Consider the following 27,616-nt stretch of genomic DNA (forward strand, 5'->3'; position numbering starts at 1 on the left):
TTGTTTCAGTTTTCTATACTGTGATTTACAAGTCTGTAAATTGGGATAGTTCTTTACCTTTCACCTCAGGAGGTAGTATGAAAACAGAATTTGAATGAATGTATATTTTCTCCTCATGGATGAAAATAGCCTTTGAATTAGAACAGTGGCATTAATAATTCATGAAGAAATCTCAAAAAATACGAAGATCATTTTCTAAATTTTTGTTTTTGTTCTTCTTTTAAGAGTAAAATTCCAGTTGGAATTAAAGCTGGGAGTTCTAATAAGGTGAGTCACTTTTCTTCATTAAATATTTCTGCTTTACATAGTGAACCTTGCCCCTTACTGCTAAGTGTAGTTGCTGAAGAGAACCATGATATGGTTAGTTGGGAATGGACACATTTTTGTCTGAGAATCCCAAATCCTTAATTGTGTAGCAAGCAGTGAGGTGTAGTGTATTCTTTACCATTAAACTATATATCTTCTTTTGAAATACTTTAGTTGTGGTTTTAGAACTTCTGGAATAACTATAAAGTACTGTAGTCAGTGTCAGTTTACCTAATCAACAGGCTTTTTGTCAGGCATGTATTTTTACTCTTCTGTTTCAGCTATTTTCAACTATTTCAGTCATTCAGGATTATATTGTATAGAGTAAACGATTATCAAGGTATTTTGAGCATAGTACTTTTCAATGGCATTAAAAGGTTATCCTTTTCCTCTTATGGGGTATGTCATAATCTACTTGGCCATTCATATGGTTTTAAATAACAGTGTATTTCTAGCTTTTCACTGTCATACATATGTAATAAAGATCATCCTACCTTCTCTCTCTGCTTCCCTGTGCATCCTCTCTCCATTTTCTTGTGCTCTCTACCTTTGCAGTCTTTTGTTTGCACTCCCTCTTTTATTTATTTTTGTTTCAGATCTGCAATAAATAGTATAAAGACAATTGAAATCCCTTCTGAACTCCTTCCCAATCCCATTATATTTCGTCCCTCCCTAGAGCTAGCCACTTTGCTGAAGTTGATGTCTATCCTTCTGTGATACTTTTTCTTTTTATATTGTATTATACATGTATCCACAAGTAATATATAGATCTGTTATACGAAATTTTAAAAAATTTTAATATTATATTTTGTATTTCTTCAAGTTAAAAACATTTTTTTTACTTTATATTTTTACGTAGTATTGTGCTTTTGAAATTTTGTCTCTGCTAATATATGTAGATTTCGTTAATTTTAATAGCTGTAAAATATTCAATTGTGTAGATACTTGTATAATTGTGTGAATAGCCATTCCTCTGTTGATGGGCATTTCAATTGTTTTCAGGTTTTTGCTATCACCGACAATGACGCACTGGCATCTTTGTCTTTCATTGAATTGTGCACATATGTAAGAGTTTCTCTAGGTCTATATTTAGAAGTAAGATTGCTGGGCCAAAGGGGATGCCTATCTCAACATTACAAGAGAGTACCAAATAACTTTCTAAAGTGTTTTTTGTTTTTGTTTTTAAACGTTGCTCTGGATATGGATTCAGCAGTGGGACTGATGGCTCAAGGGTTTATTCATATTTACAGCTCTACATAAATATTGTTAAATTACTTTCCCAAGAGGGTCTTCTCAGTTCACATCATCACCAACATACCAATGCAAATTGCTACATTTTTAATGTCTTTGCTTATTTATTAGGTGGAAATTTGTGACACATTTTCATTTGCATTTCTTCCATGTGTTAGGGATTCTGATAATAGGATGTATCTATACTTAGTATACATCATCACTGACAAATTGCCAATGGAACCTGATATAAAGACAAAGGTAATAATTGCTACCAAACTTACATATTATGAATTTCTTTTCAGTACTTGAAAGTGGCAAACAATACCAAAGAATTAGAAGATTGTGAACAAGCTAGTAAACTGGGAGCAATTAACAGCACATTAAGGTAAATTTCATTTTAGTAGTATTAAGAAAATATTCCCTTGTTTAATTTATTTATGATAGAAATCTTTGATTTTTCTTGTGATTTTGATTAAACATTAAAGTTTCAACTAATCTTTGAAAGGAAAAAGTTATTCTTTATCCTAAATTTCATGATAGCTTTGCTTCCTCTTAGCTGATTCGTTCTTAAATTTCTAAGTCATCAATAATGACTATTAAAAAGGAAAAATGTAGGTGATTTCTCATTTAGCAGGGTTTATGGGTCCATTCTTCCTGATTATTATAGGAAAAGGAACTTGAGTCTCTTAGTCTTTTTAAAATAGTAATTCAATCTGTATGTTACATTTTGAATGATAAAGGTTTCTATTAACATAACTGTTAACATTTCATAGATTTTTTTGTGTGTGTTGACTTTTCTTTATTTGCTCTAAGTACAAACCTGCTTTTGAAGGCCAACATGAATAATTTGTAAGTGGTCTCAGATTATGCAGTATAAAATGACTGAGCAGATCTGTAGTTGTGAGTGGGGAAGGGAATATTACAGAAATTCTTTTTAATTTCCCTATTAAGATTTGTAATTATGTACTATAATTGTTAAAGACAATAAAGTTAGTAGTTTTATGTATCTTATTTATTGATGAAAAATTCTAATATATAAAAGTAGAAAGGATAATAAACACCCATATATCCTCTACTCCAAATGAATAAATGTTAACATTTTCTACCATGTTTATGAGAAAAGAGAAATGCCAAAGATGAATTTGAAATCCCCTATGTTTATTCCCCAATCCTGTTTTCTTCCCTCTTTCCTTAGAGATAACTGAATTTGGTATGTATCCAAGTCCATGTTTTTGTTTTTAATTTATATATATATATAGTTTGTGTATATGATTTTATTTTTCCTTTATGTAAATGATATAATGTGATAATTAACATTCTGTAACTCTCTTTCTACACTGCACATTTTGCTTTCTAGATATATCCATGTTAGAATGAGACAAATCTCTGTTTTTTTAGCTAATAGATGGTTTTCATCACATAAATATGCCTGCCATATTTTGCTTATCTATTCCCCTACTGATGGCCATTTAGGTTGTTTCAAATTTTTTACTTCTACAAATTATGCCACCTTGAGCATCCTTGATAATGTTTTTTGTATACACTGGAAATAAAATTGCTGAACCCTAAGCTTGCCCTCTTGCAGCTGTTCTTCATATAGCCTGATGGCTTTCTAAAACACTTGTGTGGCTATGTATGGCCTCCAGCACTGGGAACTTGCTTTGTTCTCCACATCCTTGCCAAAAATCGGTAATGTTTGATAAGTGTGAAATATTATCTCATTTTTGCTTAATTATATTTTGTTGATTATTAGTGAGTTTGGGCATTTTTTCCTCTTGTTTATTGAGCATTCCAGTTTCTTATTCATTCAACAAATGAACGCCTACAATATGCCAGATGCTATTCTAGGATTATAGCGGTGTAAGTGGGAAACAAATTCCAGCCCTCCTGAAGCTTAATCCTAGTCAGAGATGTGCAAGAAACAAGTAAAGTTAGTGCTAAGTAATAAAATGATGATGAGTGCCAGGCAGAAAAATAATGCAGGGAAGAGTGAGAGAGAAGGCTAGGGGTGAAGGTGGTTGCAGTGTTTTAAATTGTTGGTCCAAGAAGGCCAGAGTGATAACAGGCAAAGTGCTCATGAAGGCCTGAGTCATAATATGGCTGCCTGGGCAGGCAGGGGGTGGGGAACAGTATTCCAGGCATGCATAATGGTTAGTAAAAGGCCCTGAGGCTGGAGCTTGCCTTGACTGCTTGAGGAAGCACAAGGCCAGTGTGGCTGGAGTATAGTGAACAAGGACAAAGTAATAGAAGAGAAAATCAGAAGATGCTAGGGATGGGAGGGGGCAGGAGTAAGGTGGGGTGGAGATCTTATAGCATCTTGAAGACACTTATTATGAATATTGCTTTTAAAACTGAGTGGAGGGCTTCCGTGGTGGCGCAGTGGTTGAGAGTCCGCCTGCCGATGTAGGGGACACGGGTTCGTGCCCCGGTCCGGGAAGATCCCACATGCCGCGGAGCAGCTGGGCCCGTGAGCCATGGCCGCTGAGCCTGTGCGTCCGGAGCCTGTTCTCCGCAACGGGAAAGGCCACAGCAGTGAGAGGCCTGCGTACCACAAAAAAAACAAAAACAAAAACAAAACTGAGTGTAATGAAAAGTCACTGGAGGATTTTGAGATAGTGTGTTGGGGAGCCAGGTGTTATGTCGTGGAAGCCTGCTTTATGTGGTTATTGTAGTAATCCTTGTAAGATGTGATGGTGGTTTAGTTTAGGCTGGGGTGATGGCAGTGGAAATGATGAGAGGTGGTCAGATTCTGGATAGATTTTGGAGGTAGGGCTGAGAGTATTTGCTGAAGGATTGGATGTAGGGTATGAAAACAGGAGCTAAGAATGATTACAAGATTTGGTTGTAAAAAAATGGAGCTGCCATTTATTGAACTGGGGACACCTACCAGAGGAGCAAGTTTGATGGGAAATTTTAGTTCAACCTTGGGCTTGTTAAGTTTGAGCTGCCTGTGAAATGTCCAGCAGGCAGTTGGATATACAAGTCTCAATTTCAGGGGAGGGGTTTGGGCTGGAGATAAAATGTGAGAGTGATTCAATGAATGTGTGATATTTAAAAACCATAAACCTGAATGAGAGTACCAAAGAGAGAATATAAATAGAGAAGTGATCCAGGGACTGGGCCTTAAGTTATCATAAGATTTTGAGGTAAATTGCCTGTTAATATTCTTTGCTATCTTTTCCTCCATTGGGGAAGGGGTGCATTTTTAAATTATTCTGTAGGCATTCTTCATATAATCTGATAATAATTCTTTGTTGCCTGTATGGGTTGTTAGGGCTTGTCTATTAATTTTGCTTATGGATTTTTGTTGTTAAACTGAAGTTATTAATTTTTTAAACTTTTAAGTTTAACACACACATAATAAAGTATACAAATCTTAAGTATAAAGGCGAATTTAATTTTACAAAGTGAACCAACTCTATTAGCCACCATCCAGAACAATATACTTGCTACCCAGAAGATCACATTATGTACTTTCCTAGCCATTACCACCTTCCAGAGTTAATCATGATTTTGAGTTATGTTAGAAAAGATTAGTTTTGCCCATTTATATACATGGAATAATATAGTGTGTATTCTTTTGTATCTGGCTTATTTTATGCAGCATTATGTTGAATAATATAGATGTCTTGGCCATTTCACAGAATATTTAGGTGGATATTTGCTGGTACATTTGGTATGCATTTCTGTGGATAACGTACCTAGGAGTGGAATTAAGAACTGCCAAATGGCTTTCCAAAATGACTGTACCAAAATACATTGCCGCTAGTAGTAGTGTACAGGAGTTCCTCATTCTACCACAACTTCTCCGACAATCGGTAGTGTAATTTTTAAACAGCTTTATGGAAGTGTAATTGACACACAGTACACTGCACCTATTCAAAATGTACAATGTGATGTTTTGACATGTGTACATTCACAAAAATCAGCACAATCAAGATGGTTATGTCTACACTCCCCAAAGTTTTCTCATGCCCCAGTGTAATCCCTCCATCCCATCCCTTCCTGTCCCTGTTTCCCACTTCAAAGACGACTACTTTAACTCACAGCACTGTCTTGATAGAAAGCCCTAGGTTAAGCCCAAGGAATTCTTCTGTAAGTACCGTGGCATCCATCTTCAAACTGACTTTTAGAAAAGCTGGACTAGATGACCTCTAAGGTTCCTTATAACTTGTTTATAAACCAAACTGAACCAGCTCCATTAGCATTAGATTAACATTCCATATCTTTTCTGCTACCATGGTTTTAGGCAAGGGTTAGATGAAACAATCCAGAAAACTTCATCAAATAAGTGTGCTAAAAGTTCCTCTAAGTTAGTCATATTGCTCATAAGAAAATAGGCATTTATATCAAAATTGCTTTGTTCTTTACTATTTTCAGCAGAAGACTTAGCTGATTAAACATAACTGTAGTTATCGTTTTAGTTCTAACTAGAACTTAGGCATTCTTGTTTTATGGCATCATATATTTCAGCTGAGTCACCTATGATATAAAATTTTCCATTAACTTTTATGAAGTTTAATTATATATTCCCATAGGAGAAAAAAAATCCCATGGCAAATTGAATGGAAATTTTTATTGGTAAAGTTGTTGTAGTGAGGCCAGCCTTATATACTTCCTGCAGTCGTTATGCTATGCAGCAGCTTCTCAAATACAAAATAAATTATTGGCTATGACAGTATCACATTTATGAATACCTGATTTATACTCAGTACATCATTTTTTTTTGCCTCATTTTTTTTCCTTTAGGGAATAAAGATGGTATATATGCTACCATCATGTATTTAAGACAGAGAAGGTCTGAGTATAGGTTAAAGTGAATATAGGTCAAAGTTTATTTGAATGAGTGTAGTTGTTCCTTTATCAGTTCTCCAGGTCAGAAATCTTGATCGTAGCACTTCCCTGGTGGTGCAGTGGTTAAGCATCTGCCTGCCAATGCAGGGGACACAGGTTTGAGCCCTGGTCTGGGAAGATCCCACATGCCGCGGGGCAACTAAGCCTGTGTGCCACAACTACTGAGCCTGCACTCTAGAGCCCACAAGCCACAACTACTGCTCCTGCAAGGCACAACTGCTGAAACCCACGCACCTAGAGCCTGTGCTCTGCAACAAGAGAAGCCACCGCAATGAGAAGCCCATGCACCACAACAAAGAGTAGCCCCCACTTGCTGCAGCTAGAGAAAGCCCGCACGCAGCAATGAAGACCCAATGCAGCCAAAAATAAATAAATAAAACAAATAAATTTATTTAAAAAAAAGAGAAATCTTGATCATAGATTTTGTTAAATGTGACATAATGTGTAAAATGAATGATATACTGTGATGAAAGTGACATTGGTGTTACTAGGGAATAGCATGTTGGATGGAAGATCCTAGAAATGCATTTTTTAGTATTTTGGGTTGTATGAGTAGAGAAGCAATTTAAATTAAGAGTTATGAAAGTAAATTTAATTCCTACTTTAGGAAAAAATAATACATAGTTAACTACAATTTCTAAGTCAACTAAGAAGACCAGCTTGAATTTCATGTTTAACTACATCTTATATATATTTGTAAATTAGTTTTCTGGTCAAAGTAGTTATCATTGAACTAGGGCTAAAATAGTTTTAATATAGTTAAGAAATATAAATCACTCACAGAAAAAAATATCTGTCTTTCGTATAACTTGTTTTAATCATTGCTTCATGTGACTGCTAACTGAATTTGTAACACCATCTAATTAATAAAGACATGATCTCAGGTTATCTATTTTTAGTACACTAGAATACAGTGTTAAAGTTTTCAACTTCAGATTTAATCCTTTTTCTTTTTTATTCCTCCTTCCCGTAGTAATCAAAGCAGAGAAGCTTTCATTGACTGGGCAAGATATGATGATTCACAGGATCACTTTTGTGAACTTGATGGTAATAAAAGAAACTATTGTAATTACATTATTTTTAACTTTAACCCTTTTAAGACCCTTAAATCAGTGAAGTTACAGTCAGAGTTATAGCTTAAAGACACAGGATGTTGTATGTGGATCTTATTGTTCATAAGGGTGTTTATTGAGAACCGATGTGCCAGGCCCTGTGCTAATAAGTGCCTTAAGTACATTATTTCTTAGCTTTACAACTACCCTAATAGGTGTGTATTATTTTATATCTGGGGAAACTGAGTCTCAAAAAGACAAAGTAACTTGCCCAAGATCACACAGTAGCAAGAGGCTGAGACAGGATTCAATCCCAGATCTGACTGAATCCCAAACCTGTCTTCTTTCCATTGTGACACCCCACCTCCTATGGACCTCTAATTCAAGCCACTTAGTTATAGGTCTGTCACCATGTTATAGAAATGTTCACACTCGAATTAGTTGGAGGTCTCAACAAACTAACATGAAGACACCTTCCGACATCGTGGAGGACTCTAATTTGACTTCCCCACAGCCCTCTTTCCAGGAGTCCCCTGGGTTGGAACACGTGGTAGTTCAGTACTAACTACCACTTCTTTTAACAGAAGATAATTGACGTGACTCAGAATTTTTTATCTGTAGGAGAATACTCCCAATAATTCTGTTGAGTAGGCTTAAATTATTGATTTGGCCTCTCTTTACCCTTTACCTTGGTATTGTTATTTTTCTGGTGGTAGAAAAGAATTTAGGGTTCAACCATGCATAACTGAAAACAGGCAGCAGAAGTTCTTTTGAATTTTTAAATCATCTAGCGTGGTTTGCTTTCTAAAGATTTTTTTAAAGATTCTTATGTAGAATTGTGTTTTTAATGCAGTCTGTAATGGAATAAATTACAGGGCGCTTCTACAGTAGTATGGTAAATTGAGAAGATGCTGGGGGAGAGGGAGTGTTATTACCATGTTTTAGATGGTTTCAGCAAGGAAATTGTTAAGAAATCTGAACAAAGTTTTTTTCGATATGATAATGGGCAATTCATAAATACCCCTATTACGATATTTAGAACTGGCAATGGTTTTATCAGAGCGAGCCATTGTACCTGGGTAAGCACTCACGTGGCTGACTACTCTCATTTGCTTTTTGGTCGTCAATCTAATTATATTTGAGTGTTTAACACTCATAGTCGCTTCTTTCCAACTTCTCATGTATTCTTTTATTAAAATATTCTGGATAGTGCTTATTTAATGGGTTTTCAGATTAAAAAATCATTTCTGTGAACATATATTTCTCTTTAGGTATTTCGTAAAAAATACTACTCAATTGTAGAGATTGCTTGCTCTGATTAAATTGATGTGTTCTATTATCTGTCATCAGTATAAATAGTGTTAATTAATTTTTCAGTAGTAGCTTCTTAAATCGTAAAAGTGGAAGAGGTGTCCTATAAAAATTTCCATAAAATCATCCTTTAAAATTTTTAGGATTACATATTAAAATAACTAGTTGTTTTTATATTTTTTAAATTAATTAATTTTTGGCTGCGTTGGGTCTTTGTTGCTGCACGTGGGCTTTCTCTAGTTTTGGTGAGCGGGGGCTACTCTTCGTTGTGGTGCGCGGGCTTCTCACTGCAGTGGCTTCTCTTGTTGCGGAGCATGGGCTCTAGGCGCACAGGCTTCAGTAGTTGTGGCACGTGGGCTCAGTAGTTGTGGCTCATGGGCTCTAGAGTGCAGGCTGAGTAGTTGTGGCACACGGGCTTAGTTGCTCTGCAGCATGTGGGATCTTCCTGGACCAGGGCTCAAACTCGTGTCCCCTGCACTGGCAGGCGGATTCCTAACCGCTGTGCCACCTCTTTTTATATTTTATGTAATTCTTTAAACACGTGAAACCATGCTACTAGTTGGATTACCACGATTCTCCTGGGTAGTAATGTTCATGTGTGTCCCAAAGATTTTTACCTACAGTTTAAAAAAAATACTATCAGAGTAGCTTTGGAGTCATTGTTTAGTTGTTTCAGTAATCTAAAATCATTAGATTAGGGACTTCCCTGGTCACCCAGTGGCTAGGACTCTGTGCTCCCAGTGCAGGGGGCCTGGGTTCGATCACTGGTCAGGGAACTAGATCCCGCATGCCGCAACTAAGACCCGGCGCAGCTAAATAAATAAATAAATATTTAAAAATAAAATCATTAGATTAAAACAAAAAATCTAAAGAATATTCACCCCAGTTATTGGAATATAGTCAAACACCCCTGCTCTCTGCTGTTTTGTTTTTGGTTTTGTCATTATTTGAAAGGAAAGGTGAATCCTCATAGATCAAATAATAGGTTTTTAAATAATTCAGCAGTTTAAGGTAAGCCGCTCCCCCTACCTCTATTTTTTTTTTGATATTGTTTTTATGCATGGCTTGCTGCTTCCTTTGCTTCAGGTTTCTGCTCAAATGTCACCTCCTCAGAGAAGCCTGCTGTCATAAAAGAGTAACCACTTTCACTCTCTATCTCTTTGCACTGCTGCCTGCTCCCAGAGTACTAAGAACTATGTGAGAAACACTGTTTAGTTTATCTGTATGTTGTCTGTCTTCATCTAGATTGTGAGCGACTTGAGAGCCAGGACTGTGTCTTTTTCTTCACGACTGTATCCCTAGTGCCTAGAACACTGCCTGACCATGGTTCATGCCCAGTAAATATTTGCTCAGTGAAGTAGTTAGTTCATAAATAACCTGAACAGTGTGATAGATTTTTACTTTTTATTTTTCCCCTTAAAACAGGTTCATTGATACATTAAAAATATTGCTTAAAACACTGGTTTCTAAATCTGGCTCTGTATCAGAATTACTTGGATGCTTTATAAACTATAGATTCTCCTTGACTGAAGAAATTATGTTTTAATAGTGGGTGAGTAGCAGTTTGGGGTAGCGTTGGAGATGGAGGCTTGTAGACTCAATCCTGAGTCTGTAACCTTATATTTTTTGTCTCTGTCCATAAGCAAAAAGCTTACACGCTAAGTTGTCCTATGCAACCATTATGTATTAAGAGATATGTGGTTTATATATGGGTTAGATATATGGGTTAGAGATATATATGGGAAGGATGCCTGGCACCATAGAGCATGCAGTGTGGCCTTGTAACTCTAACACTAAATTAGGACAGTGAAAAGAAAATTCAACTGGGGAAAAAAGGTGTACTTGAGGAGGAGGAAAAAAATATTGGTTCAAGTTGATGAATTCCCAGAATTAGGTATTTTGATTCAGTAGAAATTCTTTGAATCCTTAGGTATTGGTTAGCATGGTCAAAAAGAAAGGATAGCTTTGGAGCAGGTTTGTAGAGGGAGGAAAAAGAGAAAACTTTTTGAGGGGAGGACTTAGTAGGGATCCAAGAGCATTAACCTGAATGTATGATACAGCTGTACAAATGGAAAGAAGTTATAGTTTGGGAACAGTCTAATTATAATCATGTCACAGGTGGCCCTGGGACTAAGGATCAGTGTGTTTATAGGGAACCTCAGCCTGTGTATGCTTTCTCTCACATACGTTCCTCACTGTGGATGTCATGAAATTCTTGTCAGTATAGGTCAGGGGTTGACAAACTTTTTCTTCTGTAAATGGGCAGACAGTAAATATTTTAGTCTTTGTGAACCATATGGTCTCTCTTGGAACTGCTCAACTCTGCCATAATAATGTAAAAGTAGCACATAAGCAAATGAACATGACTTGTGTTCCCATAAAACTTTCTTTACAAAAATACACAGCAGGCCAGACTTGGCCTGTGGGCCATAATTTGCTGATACCTTCTGTAGGTTAACAAAACACCCTTTTCATTATTTGAAAAAGTATTAAATTTTTTTAAACAACTTTTGATTTGGGAATTAAGAGAATTCACACTAAGAACATTAAGAACGTAAGTTTACTTAAGTACTTTAAAAAATGATATAATTGGTTTTACTCATGTGACTTTCTACTCCCTTAGAGTATATTTTAAATCCATATACTTTAATATTTGAATCCAGGGTTGTTGTTTTTTTTCTTTGTTGGTTGTTTAATTGGGCGAAGAGGTTGATACTAATTCAATCTTCACATTCATAGATGACTGTACGTAAGTGTAGGCTTATGTGCGTGCACACACGTTCTTTATACACGTGTATATACATGTATATGTCAGTGGGTATATATTTATGATATTAATATTTCTGAAGCTTATATACATAATGGAGTCAATTTTGCAAGTGAACTTAATTGAGAACAGCTCAAAGAAATTTAAAATATATAACAAATTAGAGAATTGTAAAACTTAAAATTTTACTGTAAAATCCATATTTTATTAACTAAATGATTTGAATTTTTATTTTTCAATTAAGATTTTTTAAATTATTTTAAGTCCTGATCAATAAATGTCTTTCGACAGTTTCTGTTCATCCATCTGTAAGTTAACATTTTCTGTGCTTTAACTTATTTAGTGGAATATCTATATAATGTTAGTGCTGGAAATAGAGCCAGTATTCTTCAAAATCATGTTTTCATAGTCTGTAAGTTAGATACCACTCATTTAGTAATGATAAGTTATGATTATCTTTGTACTCTTTATACATCACAAAAGTATCAGGTAGTTTTTGAAAGGCATGGATCAGGATGCTGCTTTTTTTCCCCTTAAGATTATGGATCATCTCAATCTATGGTCATTGAATGGCCAATGAATATTTTTGACTGATAGGTAATGAAAGCAAGAGGGGCCATATTTTAATGACCATGTTTGTCCCTGTTTCACGTCAGGTGTCTATATACCATTGATTTAATACCGTGACACCCAAAATTAGGAAGCATATACATAAAAGAATACATCCATACCAGCATACATAGCATTTCAGCTTATAGGTGGTATTAGCATAGATTTGTAAAGCATAGTCATTATAATTTTTCTGTAGATTGCAAAGCTTGTGCTTCCCTTTTCTACCCAGAATGTGACCATTAAGACCATTTTTCTTTATCTTTTGTATCCCCCAGAGATCTCTATCAAAATGTCCAAATAGTGGAGATCTAGTAAATACTAATTGGAGTTTCAACACAGAAAATGGTTATTTAATTTTAAATGTGTTAATAAATTCTTGAAGTTGTGCCTACTCACCAATACGTTAACCAATTAATATGTTAACCTATATATTAACATTGGTAAAAATAAATTTGTAACTTTTTTTTTCACTACAACATTGTATAACTCTATGAATGATCAAATTTGAATCACAAAGTTACTGCACCATTTACTTCCTAAGTCCAGGTAGAAAGTATCAGGGAAATCTTTTTTTTTTTTTTTTTTTTTTTTTTAGATACAGTATATGCAAACAAAATAAATGTTTCAAGTATGTGTTTATGTGTGTGTATATATATATATATAAATAAATATATATATATATATAGGGGGGCAATCACATAAAATATTAAGAACAGGTTATGATTCTGTTAGGTCTTTTCAGTCCTGGTGGTTAAAACTTAAGAAATGATTAATGCCTCTATTAAGGTAAAGCCTGTTACATAACGTAAGAGGGCATTGAGCGTCCAAAAGAAAGGGAGCAGTTATTTTTCCTCTCTCAAGTTCAAGTTATTTTAAGTCCTGGGTCAAGGACAGTCACAAGTGTGCTAACCACTCTACCATTTAAGTTGGAGATGACTTGAAAGCGTAGCGTTTCTCTAACCTTTGGATAGTCCTGTTTGCTTTGTAATGGTAAATTTTAGATATAGTGAAATGTGGATGGTTTTATGAATTGTTTCTTGTTCAGATGAAAGATCTCCAGCTGCTCAGTATGTAGACCTTTTGCTGAACCCTGAGCGTTACACTGGCTATAAAGGGTCCTCTGCGTGGAGAGTGTGGAACAGCATCTACGAAGAAAACTGTTTCAAGTAACTGGAGGGGGTAGGGGAAGGAGGAGGATTAACTAGAGGGAGGGTGGAAGAGGGGAATACTTGTTTCTCTTGGAAAAAAATACATCAAAACTCATTTTACGTTTGAGTTTTGTATTTTCTTTTTCAGGCCTCGATCTGTTTATCGTCCTTTAAATCCTCTGGCACCCAGCCGAGGTGGGTTTTTGATACATTTTCATGCTTTTAGAAATTGTTTACAAGATACCTTTGTAATTATATGTTGAGAAAATTTTCAACTATTTTATATTTTTGCTTAATTTGAATGATCAAAAGTATAAGATTAGTTTATAGTTAGGTCTCAAGATTTCCATGTTTTATATAATTACTGTCGTTTATTGACTGCCGCATGTGTGCCAGGCCCTAAACTAGGAGCTATATATAAAATAAATTAGAATATATGAGTAATCCATATATATTAGAGGTTCCTGGGGAACTGGTAAAAATCTGAATGCCCAGGTCCTGTCCCATAACAGTTGTCACAGTCCTTGGAATTCGGACCCAGGCGGTGGTGTTTTTTAAGCTCTCCAGATGATTTCAGTATGCAGCTGCTTTCAGAACCAGTGACTCATAGAGTGCTTCTCCGACTTCAGTACGCATACAAATCGCCTAGGAGCCTTGTTAAATACAGGTTCTGATTCTGTAAGTCGTGGGTGAGACTCCCAGGTGATGCCCAAGTGCTGATCGATGCACGACACTCTGATTGAGAAGGATGCAGAGAATTCTCAGAAAGTTAGCTTTGCCACTTCGCCACATCAGGCTGTTGAGCACATGAAACGTGGCTAGTGTGAAACTAAATGTCACATTTTACATCATTTTAGTTCATTTCAATTTAAAAACTGAAGCAGTATAAAATATTTTTGCCATTAAACAGAACCTGATTGTTTTCGTATAACTACTTTAACTCTTGCATCACAAAACAAATTGTTGATGTACTGCAGTGCATGTATACCTTTTACTTTTTAAAATGTGGATATTAGAAAACATTACAAATTTTTATTAGAAAAAGATTTTAATTACATATATGGCTGTTGTTATAGTTCTATGGGACAGCATTGTCTTACATAGTTGGAGTTTATTCAATATAAAATTATTAGGTGTATCCTCAATCTATTCTCGACGAGGACTCAAACCCTGGGAGCAGCCCTGTGATTGACCTGCCATTCTAATGTTTTCTTTAGACCAGGATTGATTTAGGAACTTGCATTTCCTGGTCTAGATTCGTCTCTTTAGGCATTTCTCAGAACCAGAGAGACTTAGGAAGTTGGAATGAATGGACTGCTCTCAGATGTGCACTCACTGTATGACCAATAGTCTTCCCAAATTCATGCTTGGGCAAGATAATCAGAGTGTGAAGAAGGTGTGCATGGCTTCTTATCCTTTGTCTCTTTTACTACTTTAACTTCATAACTTTTCCATTTTCAACTTTTTATTATACAAGATTTTATAAAAATTGAAACAATGCAAAAGTTACATAAAGTAAAAAGGGAATGCTTCCCCCACCCCTACCTGCCTCCACACACTTTTTCTTTTCCGTAGTACACTTTGGAAGGTATCCTTTCAGACCTTTTCTATGATCACTTACTCTTTTTTATTTTTTTTTACATCTTTTTTTTTTTTTTTTTTTGGCTGTGCTGGGTCATCATTACTGTGCGTGGGCTTTCTCTAGTTGTGGCGAATGGGGGCTACTGTTCGTTGCAGTGCGCAGGCTTCTCAACGTGGTGGCCTCTCGTTGTGGAGCACGGGCTCTAGGCGTGCAGGCTTCAGTAGTTGTGGCTCGCAGGTTCTAGAGCACAGGCTCAGGTGTGGCGCACGGGTTTAGTTGCTCCGCGGCACGTGGGATATTCCCGACCAGGGCTCGAACCTGTGTCCCCTGCATTGGCAGGCGGATTCCTAACCACTGCGTCACCAGGGAAGCCCTTTTTTAAAAACATCTTTATTGGAGTATAATTGCTTTACAATGTTGTGTTAGTTTCTGCTGTATAACAAAGTGAATCAGCTGTATGTATACATATATCCCCATATCCTGTCCCTCTTGCGTCTCCCTCCCTCCCACCCTCCCTATCCCACCCCTTTAGGTGGTCACAGAGCACGGAGCTGATCTCCCTGTGCTATGTGGCTTCTTCCCACTAGCTATCTATTTTACATTTGGTAGTGTATATATGTCCAGGCTACTCTCTCACTTCGTCCCAGCTTACCCTTCCCCCTCCCCGTGTCCTCAAGTCCATTCTCTACATCTGTGTCTTTATTCCTGTCCTGCCCCTAGGACAGGACCATTTTTTTTTTTAGATTCCGTATATATGGATTAATTACTCTTAAAGCAGAAAATATAATTGTTCATTTAATAAAAGCATCAAGTCCTAAGAGATACTTCACTTCCATATTATGATAAACTAGAGACATGAGGCTGTAGGAAAGATGAAGAGAGGAAGGAAAGTGCATAGAGAAAAGGATAGAGGGAGGAAAGAGGAGCAGAGAAAAAACAAGTATAGAAGAGGGGGACAAAAGACTAGGTAAGGGAGAGAATACGTCCTGATTGATAAGTGGGTACCCCAGGAAGTAATGCAATAGCTCTCACTTATGCTGTTTATATGCTTTCTCCACTGAAACTGCTAATTGTCAATTAACAGCTGTTTAAATTTTTTTTTGAATTTTTGAATTTAATTTTATTTTTTTATACAGCAGGTTCTTATTGGTCATCCATTTTATACACATCAGTGTATACATGATGTATACATCATGTATACATGTCAACCCCATCATACCACCACCACCACCGGCCGCTGCTTTCCCCCCTTGGTGTCCATACGTTTGTTCTCTACATCTGTGTCTCCCTCTGCCCTGCAAACTGGTTCATCTGTACCATTTTTCTAGGTTCCACATGACAGTCTCTAGATCCATCCACGTCTCTACAAATGACCCAATTTCGTTCCTTTTTATGGCTGGGTAATATTCCATTGTATATATGTACCACATCTTCTTTATCCATTCGTCTGTTGACAGGCATTTAGGTTGCTTCCATGACCTGGCTATTGTAAATAGTGCTGCAGTGAACATTGGGGTGCATGTGTCTTTTTGAATTATGGTTTTCTCTGGGTATAGGCCCAGTAGTGAGATTGCTGGGTCATATGGTAATTCTATTTTTAGTTTTTTAAGGAACCTCCATACTGTTCTCCATAGTGGCTGTATCAGTCCACACCCTCTCCAGCATTTGTTGTTTGTAGATTTTCTGATAATGCCCATTCTAACTGGTGTGAGGTGATACCTCATTGTAGTTTTGATTTGCATTTCTCTGATAATTAGTGATGTTGAGTGCTTTAATGTGCTTCTTGGCCATCTGTATACCTTCTTTGGAGAAATGTCTGTTTAGGTCTTCTGCCCATTTTTGGATTGGGTTTGTTTTTTTAATATTGAGCTGCATGAGCTGTGTATACATTTTGGAGATTAACCCTTTGTCCATTGATTCATTTGCAAATATTTTCTCCCATTCTGAGGGTTGTCTTTTTGTCTTGTTTATGGTTTCCTTTGCTGTGCAGAAGGTTTTAAGTTTCATTAGGTCCCATTTGTTTATTTTTGTTTTTATTTCCATTACTCTGGGAGGCAGATCAAAAAAGATCTTGCTGTGATTTATGTCAAAGAGTGTTCTTCCTATGCTTTCCTCTAAGAGTTTTATAGTGTCCAGTCTTACATTTAGGTCTCTAATCCATTTTGAGTTTATTTTTGTGTGTGGTGTTAGGGAGTGTTCTAATTTCATTCTTTTACATGTAGCTGTCCAGTTTTCCCAGCACTACTTATTGAAGAGACTGTCTTTTCTCCATTGTATATCATTGCCTCCTTTGTCATAGATTAGTTAACCATAGGTGCATGGGTTTATCTCTGGGCCTTCTATCTTGTTCCATTGATCTATATTTCTGTTTTTGTGCCAGTACCATATTGTCTCGATTACTGTAGCTGTGTAGTATAGTCTGAAGTTAGGGAGTCTGATTCTTCCAGCTCCACTTTTTTCCCTCAAGACTGCTTTGGCTATTCTGGGTCTTTTGTGTCTCCATACAGATTTTAAGATTTTTTGTTCTAGTTCTGTTAAAAAAAAAAAAAAAAAAATGCCATTGATAATTTGATAGGGATTGCATTGAATCTGTAGATTGCTTTGGGTAGTATAGTGATTTTCACAATATTGATTCTTCCAATCCAAGAACATGGTATATCTCTCCATCTGTATCATCCTTAATTTCTTTCATCAGTGTCTTATAGTTTTCTGCGTACAGGTCTTTTGTCTCCCTAGGTAGGTTTATTCCTAGGTATTTTATTCTTTTTGTTGCAGTGGTAAATGGCAGTGTTTCCTTAATTTCTCTTTCAGATTTTTCATCATTAGCATATAGGAATGCAAGAGATTTCTGTGCATTAATTTTGTATCCTGCAACTTTACCAAATTCATTGATTAGCTCTAGTAGTTTTCTGGTGGCATCTTTAGGATACTCTATGTGTAGTATCATGTCATCTGCAAACAGTGACAGTTTTACTTCTTCTTTTCCAATTTGTATTCCTTTTATTTCTTTTTCTTCTCTGATGCCGTGGCTAGGACTTCCAAAACTATGTTGAATAATAGTGGTGAGAGTGGGCAGCCTTGTCTTGTTCATGATCTTAGAGGAAATGCTTTCAGTTTTTCACCATTGAGAATGATGTTTGCTGTGGGTTTTGTTATATATGGCCTTTATTATGTTGAGGTAGGTTCCCTCTGTGCTCATTTTCTGGAGAGTTTTTATCATAAAAGGGTGTTGAATTTTGTCAAAAGCTTTTTCTGCATCTATTGAGATGATCATATGGTTTTTACTCTTCAATGTGTTAATATGGTGTATCACATCGATTGATTTGCATATATTGAAGAGTCCTTGCATCCCTGTGATAAATCCCACTTGATCATGGTGTATGATCCTTTTAATGTGTTGTTGGATTCTTGTTATTTTTGTTGAGGATTTTTATATCTATATTCATCAGTGATATTGGTCTGTGATATTTTTTTTTGTAGTATCTTTGGTTTTGGTGTCAGGGTGATGGTGGCCTCATAGAATGAGTTTGGGAGTGTTCCTTCCTCTGCAATTTTTTGGAAGAGTTTGAGAAGGATGGGTGTTAGCTGTTCTCTAAATGTTTGATAGAATTCACCTGTGAAGCCATCGGGTCTTCGACTTTTTTTTGTTGGAAGATTTTTAATCACAGTTTCAATTTTATTACTTGTGGTTGGTCTGTTCATACTTTCTATTTCTTCCTGGTTCCATCTTGGAAGGTTATACCTTTCTAAGAATTTGTCTATTTCTTCCACGTTGTCCAAATTACTGGCATAGAGTTTGCTTGTAGTAGTCTCTTAGGTTGCTTTGTATTTCTGCAGTGTCTGTTGTAACTTCTTTTTCATTTCTAATTTTATTGATGAGTCCTCTCCCTCTTTTTCTTGATGAGTCTGACTAATGGTTTATTAATTTTGTTTATCTTCTCAAAGGACCAGCTTTTAGTTTTATTGATCTTTGCTATTGTTTTCTTTGTTTCTATTTCATTGATTTCTGCTCTGATCTTTATGATTTCTTTCCTTCTGCTAACTAAGGGTTTTGTTTGTTCTTCTTTCTCTAGTTCCTTGAGGTGTAAGTTAGATTGTTTATTGTATTGGAGATTTTTCTTGTTTCTTGAGGTAGGCTTGTATAGCTATAAACTTCCCTCTTAGAACTGCTTTTGCTACATCCCATAGGTTTTGGATCATCGTGTTTTCATTGTTGTTTGTCTCTAGGTATTCTTTTATTTCCTCTTTGATTTCTTCAGTGATCTCTTGATTATTTAGTAACATATTGTTTAGCCTCCATGTGTTTGTGTTTTTTATGTTTTTTTCCCCTGTAATTCATTTATAATCTCATAGTGTTGTGGTCAGAAAAGATGCTTGATATGATTTCAATTTTCTTAAATTTACTGAGGCTTGATTTGTGACCCAAGATGTGATCTATCCTGGAGAATGTTCTGTGTGCACTTGAGAAGAAAGTGTAATCTCTTTTTGGATGGAATGTCCTATAAATATCAATTAAATCTATCTGGTCTGTTGTGTCATTTAAAGCTTGTGTTTCCGGGCTTCCCTGGTGGCGCAGTGGTTAGGAGTCTGCCTGCCGATGCAGGGGACACGGGTTCGTGCCACAGTCTGGGAGGATCCCACATGCTGCAGAGTGGCTGGGCCCGTGAGCCATGGCTGCTGAGCCTGCACGTCCGGAGCCTGTGCTGCACAATGGGAGAGGCCAGAACAGTGAGAGGCCTGTGTACCGCAAAAAAAAAAAAAAAAAAACCACAAAAAACAAAAACAAAATAATAAAGCTTGTGTTTCCTTATTAATTTTCTGTTTGGAAGATCTGTCCATTGGTGTAAGTGAGGTGTTAAAGTCCCCCACTATTACTGTGTTACTGTCGATTTCCTCTTTTATAGCTGTTAGCAGTTGCCTTATGTATTGAGGTGCTCCTATGTTGGGTGCATAAATATTTACAATTGTTATATCTTCTTCTTGGATTGATCCCTTGATCATTATGTGGTGTCCTTCCTTGTTTCTTGTAACATTCTTTATTTTAAAGTCTGTTTTATCTGAGTATTGCTACTCCAGCTTTCTTTTGATTTTCATTTGCATGGAATATCTTTTTGTATCCCCTCATTTTTAGTTTGAATGTGTCCCTAGGTCTGAAGTGGGTCTCTTGTAGACAGCATGTATATGGGTCTTGTTTTTGTATCCATTCAGCAAGCCTGTGTCTTTTGGTTGGAGCATTTAATCCATTCACGTTTAAGGTAATTATAGATATGTGTGTTCCTAGTACCATTTCCTTACTTGTTTTGGGTTTGTTTTTGTAGGTCCTTTTCTTCTCTGTGTTTCCCACTTATAGAACTTCCTTTAGCATTTGTTATAGAGCTGGTTTGGTGGTTAATGTTCTTAACTGTGTTTCTTCCACACTATTCCTGGCTTCCGCAGCTAGCTTTCCAACGGCTTTTTTCCAAAAATGAAATATTCTGTCAGAATTCCGTATGTAAAGCTAATCAAGACGGGGCTGCTGTGGAGCCTGAAAGCCCAGCCTTCTGGCCTCTCCCCGACGTCTAGGCAGCCCCATAGCCCCTGTGGGGATGCTTTCACTGACTAGAGTTTGGGAAGTGTTTTTATTAAGGTGAATATGTGCTGAGGAGCAGTAACTTAAAAAAGAAAAGTACTCCAGTCTGGAAACACATGTTCAGAGAGTTGTGTGCATAGTGATTAAAGGAGTGACTGTATATTTGTTAATTATTGAAACTAGTGGTCTTTATGATTGTTTAGTTACTCTCTGATACTATTTATTGCATAAAACATGTGAAAATCTTGTACTCTTTGGCCTGTATTCTTATTAAGAAGTCTTATTTGCAGGGTAACTACACACTGAGCAAGGTTCATGGTATAATTAATAGTTTAACACATAGTAAGTTTTAACCCCATAAATAAATAGAATTGGAATCTGAACTGTGTAAGACATTTTCTAAAATCCTATCTGTTATTTTCTCTTTCAGGAGAAGATGATGGTAAGTTAAAAGTCTCATTTTATGTTTGCTTCAAATGTAGAAGAAATGCCTTTAATGATCAAAATTTGATTTTTTCCTGTTTTTAATTCAAAAGAAATCCTATTTTTTTCCAGAAAATAACTACCAATCAATGGTGACCAAAAATATGAGTTTTTTATAATTTAAAGTTACACTATGTTAGGGACTTCCCTGGTGGCACAGTGGTTAAGAACCTGACTGCCGGTGCAGGGGACACGGGTTCAATCCCTGGTCTGCAAAGATCCCACATGCTGCGGAGCAACTAAGCCCATGCGCCAGAACTATTGAGCATGTACCCTAGAGCCCACGAGGCACAACTACTGAAGCCCGCGTGCCTGGAGCCCATGCTGCGCAACAAGAGCAGCCACCGCAATGAGAAGCCTGTGCACTGCAACAAAGAGTAGCCCCCGCTCACCACAACTATGGAGAGCATGCGTGCAGTAACAAAAACCCAACACAGTCAAAAATAAATAAATAAATTTTTAAAAATAAAGTTACCCTATGTGTCAAGGGCACAGTGATGGGCATTGTAAAGGATAGAAAGATGTATAAAACGTGCCTTCCCTCTAGGAGCTAAAAATATGTATAGTAGGAATGATCACTGTACATAAGTGATAATAAAGAAGTATTACATACATAGTACAACATTAGGTGGTGTAGCTCTTCAGAGGTAGAACAGATCCTGCCTCACTGGGAAAATTTACCGGAGGAGGTGGCATTTGAGATGGACTTGAATGATGGACTGATTTAAAGCCAGTAGAATTGAATAGTGTGTGCTACTTGGATGATAGCATGGACCAAGGGGTTGAGAAAGGAAAAACAGGCATGTTTGGGGAGAGTAGGAGAGACTTCATATATGGGGTAATTTAAAATTAGATGAGTAGGGCTTCCCTGGTGGTGCAGTGATTGAGAGTCCGCCTGCCGATGCAGGGGACGTGGGTTCGTGCCCCAGTCCGGGAGGATCCCACATGCCGCGGAGCGGCTGTGCCCATGAGCTATGGCCGCTGAGCCTGCGCGTCTGGAGCCTGTGCTCCGCAAAGGGAGAGGCCACAGCAGTGAGAGGCCAGCGTAACGCAAAAAAAAAAAAAAAAAAAAAAAAGATGAGTAGAGGCCAGATTATTGAGGACCTTAGGAGCTAGACTTTTCCTGTTAGCAGCTGGGGCTTTTTGAGTAAACAAGTGAAATAATGAATGATGTTTTGTGTAAGAGTATCATCTAAGTAAAAGTATGTTGAATGAATGATTCTCTAGGAAGATGTTTGTGTTGTTTTGCTAAGGGTGAGGACTCTTAGGAGGCAAAATAATTCCCCACCATCTAATTTATCCTCTGGACTCCTTGCCCAACTCACCTTGTGTGTTGAGGTTTTTGTGTTTTGTTTGTTTGTTTTTGCGGTATGTGGGCCTCTCACTGTTGTGGCCTCTCCCGTTGCGGAGCACAGGCTCCGGACGCGCAGGCTCGGCGGCCATGGCTCACGGGCCCAGCCGCTGTGCGGCATGTGGGATCTTCCCGGACCGGGGCACAAACCCGTGTCCCCTGCATCGGCAGGTGGACTCTCAACCACTGCTCCACCAGGGAAGCCTGTGTGTTGAGTTTTTATCATCATGCTTTGCTTTTCGCAATTAAAATAAGGAGGAGTAACTTAGGAAGTATATTAACTGTTTTTATCTTTATTGACTGCCATTTTTCTTTTCACTCAGAACAGTATAGGGCTAGAAATAGTTCTTTTAGCATAGTACACAAGGAAGGCTCCTTGATATTCTGGTCGTTAACTTTTCTGAAGAATTATTTTGAAAATTTAGGGAACTTTTTTATTATCTCAAAACTTAGTAGTTTTAGATAATTGAGAAAATATACTTAGGTTTATTGCTCAGGAAAAATGGAATTAATAATTTGATTTTCATATTAATTATAATTCACTTTTTTTCTGGAAGTTTTGAATAATGCTATGGTTATCATCAAAAGCAAATTTAAGATTGTTTCTCCTCATACTTATGGATATTTAAGCCTTCAAGTGAATAAGGTTTATATAATATTTTGCTGGAAGTTTTCTCAAAAATTTTACAAGTCAGAATGTCATTTATAAGAACTTTTTCCCAAAACTACTTCAGTAACTTTTGGACGTTATTTTCTAGAACCATATGCCTGTTTTTCCATTACACATGAGCAGTGGACATATTCCTTAATCTGTCATGAGAAATATTTTATAGACTTAATATATTCTTATTTATGAATGACCATTTAAACATTTTAACCCAATTCTGTGTGTGTATAATTTTGATTGTTTTTGTTTTGTTTTTTAGGAGAATCGTTCTACACGTGGCTAGAAGGTAAATTTAATGTCTGCATTTTAAATTTATTGGCATCTTACAAAAAATGAATTGATTTATTTAATATATATTTGTAAGTTTTAGGTTTCATTAAATCTTGACAGTGTTTGAAAGAAAATAACATGTTTTAGGTTATTATAGTTTAGGATAAAATTATTTGAAAATTTTGAGGATATTGGTCAGCTAAAAACCAGTGTTATGGAAATATACAGGGCAAATGCGGTCATCAGGGTTCCAGAACTGGTTCCCAGTCTTATTTCCACTCTGTATGTAGTACTCATCCAAATTACTTTTCTAGTAACCACTATGCAAGTCTGTTTTTTTAAGTAGAGGCATTCTCTTTGGAAGGAAGTAACTGTTTTTTATATATGAAATTAAGGGAAGATGAATTTGAATTCAGAAGATTTTAAACACGTTTACACATGTAATCTAAACTTGTCTAACTAAAGGATAAAGTAATATAGATCCCAAAATATCATATATCTTTGCATTCTTATATTTTCTAGTGTTGAAATTATGAAACGTTATTAATGGAAAGCTGAAACATTCTAGGATTTTAACAACTTTGCTTAATAACTGGATATATGATGCTTTTAAAAAATTTACCAAATTGCCATTAATTTATGAAACCAAAAGTTCAGATATATTAATGAAAGATAAGGGGACTTCCCTGGTGGCGCAGTGGTTGAGAGTCTGCCAATGCAGGGGACATGGGTTCATGCCCCGGTCCGGGAAGATCCCACATGCTGCAGAGCAGCTAGGCCCGTGAGCCATGGCCGTTGAGCCTGCACATCCAAAAAAAAAAAAAAAAAAGATAAGCAAGTTGAATGACACTGGAAAATGGATATTTCATAGCCATAACCTTATAGGAACTCTACTGAGTTAAACTAAGCACTTAATTCCATTTTATCTTTGTTAATCAGTTGTGTTAACTTATGGACGTGATTTCTCTTTCTTTTTTAATGAATTTTTTTTTTTTTGGCTGTGTTGGGCCTTTGTTGCTGCACATGCACTTTCTCTAGTTGCGGCGAGCAGGGGGCTACTCTTCACTGCAGTGCACAGGCTTCTCTAGTGGAGCACGGGCTCTAGGCACGCAGGCTTCAGTAGTTGTGGCACGTGGGCTCTAGAGCTCAGGCTCAGTAGTTGTGGCTCCCGGGCTTAGTTGCTCCGCGACATGTGGGCTCTTCCTGGACCAGGGATCGAACCTGTGTCCCCCGCATTGGCAGGCAGATTCTTATCTACTGTGCCACCAGGGAAGGCCCGATGAACTATTTTTGATGTGCAAATACTGCTAGGAATTATATTGATAAATGGCCAATGTGGGAAGAGATGCTTATCTTTGTTTAATTAGCTTTATTTTAAGAGCACAAATTGTGAAAAGTAGTATTTAGGTTAAAAGAGGTGGTCAGAGACTATGCATATTGATAATGGAGGATGAGAGTGAAATTTATGGGAAGTATCGGATTCTAGGATATACTATATCAACCACTCTTCTAGTATCCTATTGATGGGAGTCCCTGAATATTGATACAGGGTCCAGCGAGCACTCCTGTTTATAGGCAACTGGCTCAACTTTTCTGAGATTCAGTTTCCAGGTCTGGGGCACGAGAGTGGCACTAGGCATCCAGCTTACCTACACTGTGAGTGTAGATGATGCCTGTGAAAACTGCTTCAAAAATCACTAAACAATGTACAAATGCCAAATAATAGTGTTACAGTATATCTAGCCGTTTTGTGAGAGAAAAAGTTATATATTGGTGTCCTATAATTCAGTTGATGAAAATGAATTTGAATGAAATTCAATCCAAAAGAGGAAGAGCAGAACCACTTTCTGAATTGAATAGTTGGATTTGCCAGGCATTAGGGCTGGCAGCAGACTGCAGGCGGGGAGCACCTCTCCAGCACTTTCTGCTAAGAGTGTTGTGTGTCTTCTTGGTGCATTCACTTGGCTTATCTTTTATTCTTAAGATTTTGCTTGAAGTTACCTAATTTTCACAGTTTACAGAAGTACATATCTACTCCTTCTTTCCCTCTTAACACCCATCCACTTTTAGGTGAGGGGCTTTGTGGGCTTTGCAAATTAGAATTCCCTTCTAGTTTTCATGTTCTCATTTTTAGGCATATGAATTTTCATGAACTTTTCCTGTTTTCCCTTCTCTTGTCTTTAGATATTTTACTGCTTAGAGAAGTAGGTTGGAAGGAAGAGATATTGAACTTCAGATCTGATCATTTTGCTACTTGATAACAGATTTGATTAAAAGTTTTACTAGAGGGCTTCCCTGGTGGCGCAGTGGTTGAGAGTCCGCCTGCCGATGCAGGGGACACGGGTTTGTGCCCCAGTCCGGAAAGATCCCACATGCCACGGAGCGGCTAGGCCCGTGAGCCATGGCCGCTGAGCCTGCGAGTCCGGAGCCTGTGCTCCGCAACGGGAGAGGCCACAACAGTGAAAGGTCCCCGTACCACAAAAAAAAAAAAAGTTTTACTAGAGAAGTTAATACCTAATATTTTATCAAAGTCATTCATATTGTTTATATCCCTTGTTACCATAAACATTCAAATTTGGCCATATACTTTTACGAAGAAGCCACAAAATAGAACTGAATTTCTACCTTTTGGTCTCTATCCATGATGATGAGAATATTCTAGGAAGAATTCTGAATTAGGGAATGAGATCTCAAAATAATTATTTTTTCCTATTAGAAGCTACTTGCTTCAGAGCCATCTATGGTAGAACATAAAGGGGAGAGTAAGTTGAAGATCTAAAAGATCCTGAAAGGATGCAAAGTAAGCCACATACATACTCTTAACATTTTAAAAATCCTTCAGCATATGGGCTTTCCTGGTGGCGCAGTGGTTGAGAGTCTGCCTGTCGCTGCAGGGGACACGGGTTCGTGCCCCGGTCCGGGAAGATCCCACATGTCGCGGAGCGGCTGGGCCGGTGAGCCATGGCCGCTGAGCCTGCGCATCCAGAGCCTGTGCTCCGCAACGAGAGAGGCCACATCAGTGAGAGGCCCGCGTACCACAATAAATAAATAAATAAATAATTTTTTAAAAAAAATCCTTCAGCATATAAATGAGATTATTTCTTAGTTTCACTGTTGAAGCCCATTTTTCCCCATAGGGAGAGTAAAAAAACCAAAAAGCAAAAAAGACAAAAACAAACTCTGTTGGGTGGTAGGAAAGGGGAAAAGCTAATTGTTCTGTGTCTGATGTGGATTCTTAAAACTTCTTGCATTTTTATTTTAAAATTTTTCTATAAATATTTTCTAAAAATGTTTCTCTTTTTTCATTGTGGTAAAATATACACAGTATAAAATTTACCTTCTTAAGCATTTCAGAATTTATTTAAAAGCATTAAGTTCATTCATAATGTGTATTACTCTTATAATAAGAGAAAATATTTTTAAATGGAGGCAGGGGTTGGATAGGATGGTGAAATTATCTTGACCTCTGTTTTGAGCAAAAGCCTGTGTGGCTTAAGAAGGCTACATAAAATAAATTTCCATCATATTCCTGAACTCCATCTTGATATGGTTTTACTCACATAGTAAATAATCACACATTTTTTTTAATTGTCTGAAACTCCTTGATGTCTGTTTTCCAAGTTTTCGCTCCTTACCTGTGGAACATACAGTTAAGTAGAATTATTAGGATTATTTTTATTATTTTTTATTAATTTATTAATTATTAGGATTATTTAAAAATATTCCAGGGCAAAGGATTAATAAGAACCACTAAAGAATCTGGAGGAAGGAGAGAAGTAGAATTCAGTCTCTTCTTCCTCCACTAACAAGTAGGTTCAAATAAAGAACATCTATAGGGAAGGGAAAAGGAGAAACAACTATTGTTATGCCAAAGCAGTGACTTTATATCTGCTTTAGTTTAGCCTAAACCACAAAAAAACTGTACTGTTGCCTTCTGAGTAATATGAGGACTTTTCCAAGTGCATCCATAGTGTTTGGACCTCCAGTAGCCCAGACATTTGTATCTTATTCTGCACTAAGTTATACTCAGTTAACTCCATTCTGAAGTCAGAATCTTATTTTATCTTCAGTGATAGTATCTCAATCTAATTATTTTATATTAGTCCTTGATTTGTTTTTAATGTCCTCAAATCTTAACTTTAAAAATAAGCTCATGTAGGGCTTCCCTGGCGGCGCAGTGGTTGAGAGTCCGCCTGCCGATGCAGGGGACACGGGTTCGTGCCCCGGTCCGGGAAGATCCCACATGCTGTGGAGCGGCTGGGCCCGTGAGCCATGGCCGCTGAGCCTGTGCGTCCGGAACCTGTGCTCCGCAACAGGAGAGGCCAAAACAGTGAGAGACCCGCATACCGCAAAAAAAAAAAAAAAAAAAAAAAAGCCCATGTACCTAATCCTCTTTTGCGGTATGCGGGCC

The 27,616-nt window shown here is 37.1% G+C and overlaps 1 protein-coding gene across 4 annotated transcripts in view; it reads left to right on the forward strand.

The window, feature by feature from the left end:
* ERO1B (endoplasmic reticulum oxidoreductase 1 beta) overlaps window positions 1-27,616 on the forward strand; it is a 64,755-nt gene that overhangs the window by 24,220 nt on the left and 12,919 nt on the right. For 3 of the 4 annotated variants that reach the window (XM_067025677.1, XM_067025674.1, XM_067025676.1), the window contains 7 exons: window positions 226-267; window positions 1,842-1,924; window positions 7,367-7,440; window positions 13,181-13,301; window positions 13,432-13,478; window positions 20,865-20,876; window positions 23,195-23,221. In XM_067025677.1, coding sequence (XP_066881778.1) covers window positions 226-267; window positions 1,842-1,924; window positions 7,367-7,440; window positions 13,181-13,301; window positions 13,432-13,478; window positions 20,865-20,876; window positions 23,195-23,221 — 406 coding nt within the window. The remainder of the gene's footprint in view (window positions 1-225; window positions 268-1,841; window positions 1,925-7,366; window positions 7,441-13,180; window positions 13,302-13,431; window positions 13,479-20,864; window positions 20,877-23,194; window positions 23,222-27,616) is intronic. The other variant, XM_067025675.1, reaches the window with a different exon arrangement.

The sequence above is a fragment of the Kogia breviceps genome, chromosome 2 (genome assembly GCF_026419965.1).
Source record: "Kogia breviceps isolate mKogBre1 chromosome 2, mKogBre1 haplotype 1, whole genome shotgun sequence".
NCBI classification, from domain to species: Eukaryota; Metazoa; Chordata; class Mammalia; order Artiodactyla; family Physeteridae; genus Kogia; species Kogia breviceps.